A 3,647-nucleotide genomic window follows, 5' to 3' on the forward strand; every position below is an offset into this window, starting at 1 on the left:
GTGGGCATCAGTATTGCTCAAATGCATGATCCGTCTAGACCTACGGTGTAGACAATTGAGGAGGCTGGGAAGCATGAGCGATTGTGATAACAATGGGGACTACTGGCGCTTGATGGATGAGGTTTGACAGGTGAGCCTAGATCTGGTAGGGTAAGGCTAGTATGGGCTTTTTCCGAATCCTTATATGCAAAACGCGCTGTCTGCTAGTGTAATTGTGGTGTCTGTTATGGTGAGAAACGTCCTACTATTTGTCTGAGAGCTGATTATTACAACTACAGCATACATTAGGAGTCCTTCAGTGGACATTTTACGCCTCTTATAAATAAGCGCCAGAACTGATTGGGAATGATCGATATACTAAAGGAAGGACAAATAAATTACAAAATAAATAGCGCACATCTGTAACCATTTCATTGGACATCTTGCATAATCAACGGGGGATTGATGTGAATACTGAACTGCCGTGGTGTGTTGCCGCTCCACCCAAAATACCTACATCATTAATACGTTAAATGCCTGGTTCCTAGGATACATTGAGGCACCACAGCCTATATGCCTCATTGCAATAATGCGGTACCAGAACTTGAACCACCAAAATTGACTAGTTGCACTTAGATTAAGAACATTCAGTACCTAGCTCCCTGATTGTAACTCTATCAATGCTGCGGCACTCTATCGGTTACCGTAATCTTATGAGTAGCATGTCATAAATGTGCCTGAAACAGACTCAGGTAACTTGTCGTCACATATATGTGACACTGGAAACCGTTTCATTACTTGTTTTTGAATTATAAGTTACCCATTCAAGAGCCACCTTTTCACTCATTTTAAGTGATTAAGTATAACAAATTCCATTGTTTACCACGTTGGAAGCCTTCGGAGAAAAATTGCCAGAATCATCTCTGATGGTAGGAGAAATCCGGCAATTAATCCCGTTATATTTATGATCAGGAAACGAATAATACTTCCTTTTTAACCATGCGGAAACTGTGGCTTGTACTAGCGACTTTATGGTATACCGTATATCACAGAAATTTTTTCAAAGAATAATGTCTCTTAGGTGTCATATCTTTGCATGTGAGTCAGAGAAATTTCTAATATTCTAATTTTTAGATGACCTCACTGCGGCTGGATGTGCGAGTAAAGAAACAGTTTCTATTCAGATACTAGACTGGTTCAAACATCGCTTCATGCATGATTTATTCTAGGCCCGGATAAAATCATCCACGGACTGGCCCAGCTAATTGCCAGACCTAGGTGTTACTGTCTAGTCAAGTGGAGTTCTCCACTTGAATACAATCACGATGCCGTATTATCTCTTGAATATTTGTATATCTTATCCAAAATTAGCTCATCAAATGGTTCAATGCGTGCACGACCAACCTTGAAAAGCCACCGGAAAGTGGGTGAAGAGAGATTCCTACGTGATTCCCCTTAATCACTAGTCTTTTTAAACGCACACACACAAATAAACATGTTTACTATTTATTACATGTTTTTATTGTTTTTCTGACCGATTTAATTACCCGGTGAGTCAGAGTGCAAATTAGATGCCTACGAGAGAGCAATAATCAGCATCAGATTGCAGTGGCCTTTACTATGAAGAGTCGCTTTTAAAGTAGTTCCAATCTGTTTTGAGGAAGGTACCTCAGGGAGTACACCTTCACCCCTAAATCTCACTCCCTCTCTCGCGCTCTTTTAAGGGGCGGATTAATTGTCCAAATCACGTGCACCACAAGGCGAGAACAGATGGCAGTTGTGGCTCACACACGGGCAGGCTGTGTTGACATGCTAATTTGTAGGTGTGCCGTGGCGAGGAGTCATTTCAGGGTATTCGTGGGTGGGTGGCGATGGAGGTAAGGCGGGAGGTATGTGAGTAAATGAAGAAGTGGATAGTGTTTTGGGACAGCATGTCATGTTCTCCTCTTTTTTTCTCTACTTGCAGGTGTGACTACATTACTTGACACCTGGACCGGTCCCAGTGTCATCATCCACCGCCTCTCTGTATTTATCGCATTTCACCTATTGAAAGATGTACTTTTTGTTTTTCTACACTCTAGCTCCTGTTTACGAAGGCTTAAACAGTGTTAAAAAGATAGCTCGATCGTGACTAGTTTATTTTTTTTTGTGAAGTAACAGCAACAACAACAGCACACCATTTCAGGTGTGGCGTTTTGATGATGACAATGATTTGGCATTTTGAGATACGATTTTCTGCTAGTCGATGAAAGATTTTGTGATGAACTAAATCCAGTTGTTAATGCTAAAAACAAGTATAATAGGCACAGCTGATAATTGTGGGACAGAGTAAAACCCAAATTAGACCGTCTGAACTGAATTAGAGCGAAAACAGATTGATGGACGGAATTAGAAGGAGGCAAGGGACGGGCTACAATCAAAAGCGGATTGAAATTAGTCAATTAAACGATACACCCTGTCTTCTGTAAATCGGACAGATTTGGTACCAATTTTACACAACTTCTGATATCTCGCGCGTTTAAGCACATGCACGCAAACGAAGTGACTGTAAAAGTACGCTTTTCTAATTAGCCCGTCAGTTTCCGAATTTTCGCTTGATATCCATTCCTTTCGCCAGCCTTTTTGATACATTTATAACAGCTATGGTGCTAATGCTGCCTCATGGCTCTACCCTGCTCCTCCTCCTTCTGCATTTAATGTCTAATTATGGCTAATTAAGGGTAAAAGAAGTTGCTGGTGTACTCTTGTTTCATAATAGTTAAAGTGTACCAAAAAATAATTAAATTCTCATCCAATGAGTTACATTTCTGGCTATGTTATTTTAGCGCTCGGAACAGGTGAGACAAGAGTTTTTGGAGGAACGGAAACCATGGTTATGAAACATTGCAGCTTTGACTTGATTATATCGAGGTTTGTTGGTTAAATGAACATACAGTCTCACGCTTTTAAGACAAATCGTAATGCTTCGATGGCTTCTTTACTTCCAGTTTTCGTAAGTGACCACTCATTTAGGAGCTCCGCAATCCTGCCTTCTCTGGGCGACCCGGACTCTGAGCCAAGTTAGTAGCGTTAGACTCTGCTGTAGGCTAGAATTACATATTCAGTCCGAGTATTCTCTTCATCCTTTTATGGAGAGATCTCGGGCGCTGCATTAGTGGTAGTCGTGGGATCCATAAACCAAGAAAGTAAGGATGAAAGGATGAAGGAAATCAAGGAAACCCTTTTGGACTGGTCCCCAAAACCGAGAGTTTAACAAACAATTATCATATTAATAAAAAAAAACAAGAATTTGCAGTAGATTTACAATTATAAAGAAAGCTGGAGTGGAAAGGCATTTATGTTTAAATAATTCAGCATTTTATAGAAAAATCTTGATGACGCAATTTCCGCGTACTTTAGTATTTATCTTGCTCTACTGTTACTTAGGCATCACGAAAATTCTGGAAAATTAGACCCTTGCTTTATCTAAAAAGGAGACGGGAAATCATAAGATTTGGGTGGAAGCAACAGACTTTTTCTTGGTTCAGCTATAGAGAAAAGTTAATCTCGAAAATGTGAGTCAAAAGTGCAACAGTTCATTACCTGGATGGAAACAAGGGAATTCTCGCCAATTTACCAAAAAATTTCCATGTTATACTAATGATCATGTGGCTTTTGTGAAGACATAC

The 3,647-nt window shown here is 40.1% G+C and overlaps 1 protein-coding gene across 1 annotated transcript in view; it reads right to left on the bottom strand. All coding sequences in view use genetic code 11, as the record gives it.

Annotated features, from left to right (window-relative positions):
• Nucleotides 1-2,087: 2,087 nt before the first annotated feature.
• Nucleotides 2,088-3,647, bottom strand: part of EGR_03949 (hypothetical protein) — a gene marked incomplete at both ends in the record, with an annotated part of 4,126 nt that continues 2,566 nt past the window's right edge. The window contains one exon of the mRNA XM_024493198.1: nt 2,088-2,333. Within this exon, the coding sequence (XP_024352470.1) occupies nt 2,088-2,333 (246 nt within the window). The remainder of the gene's footprint in view (nt 2,334-3,647) is intronic.

The sequence above is a fragment of the Echinococcus granulosus genome (genome assembly GCF_000524195.1).
Source record: "Echinococcus granulosus chromosome Unknown EG_S00022, whole genome shotgun sequence".
In the NCBI taxonomy this organism is placed as follows: Eukaryota; Metazoa; Platyhelminthes; class Cestoda; order Cyclophyllidea; family Taeniidae; genus Echinococcus; species Echinococcus granulosus.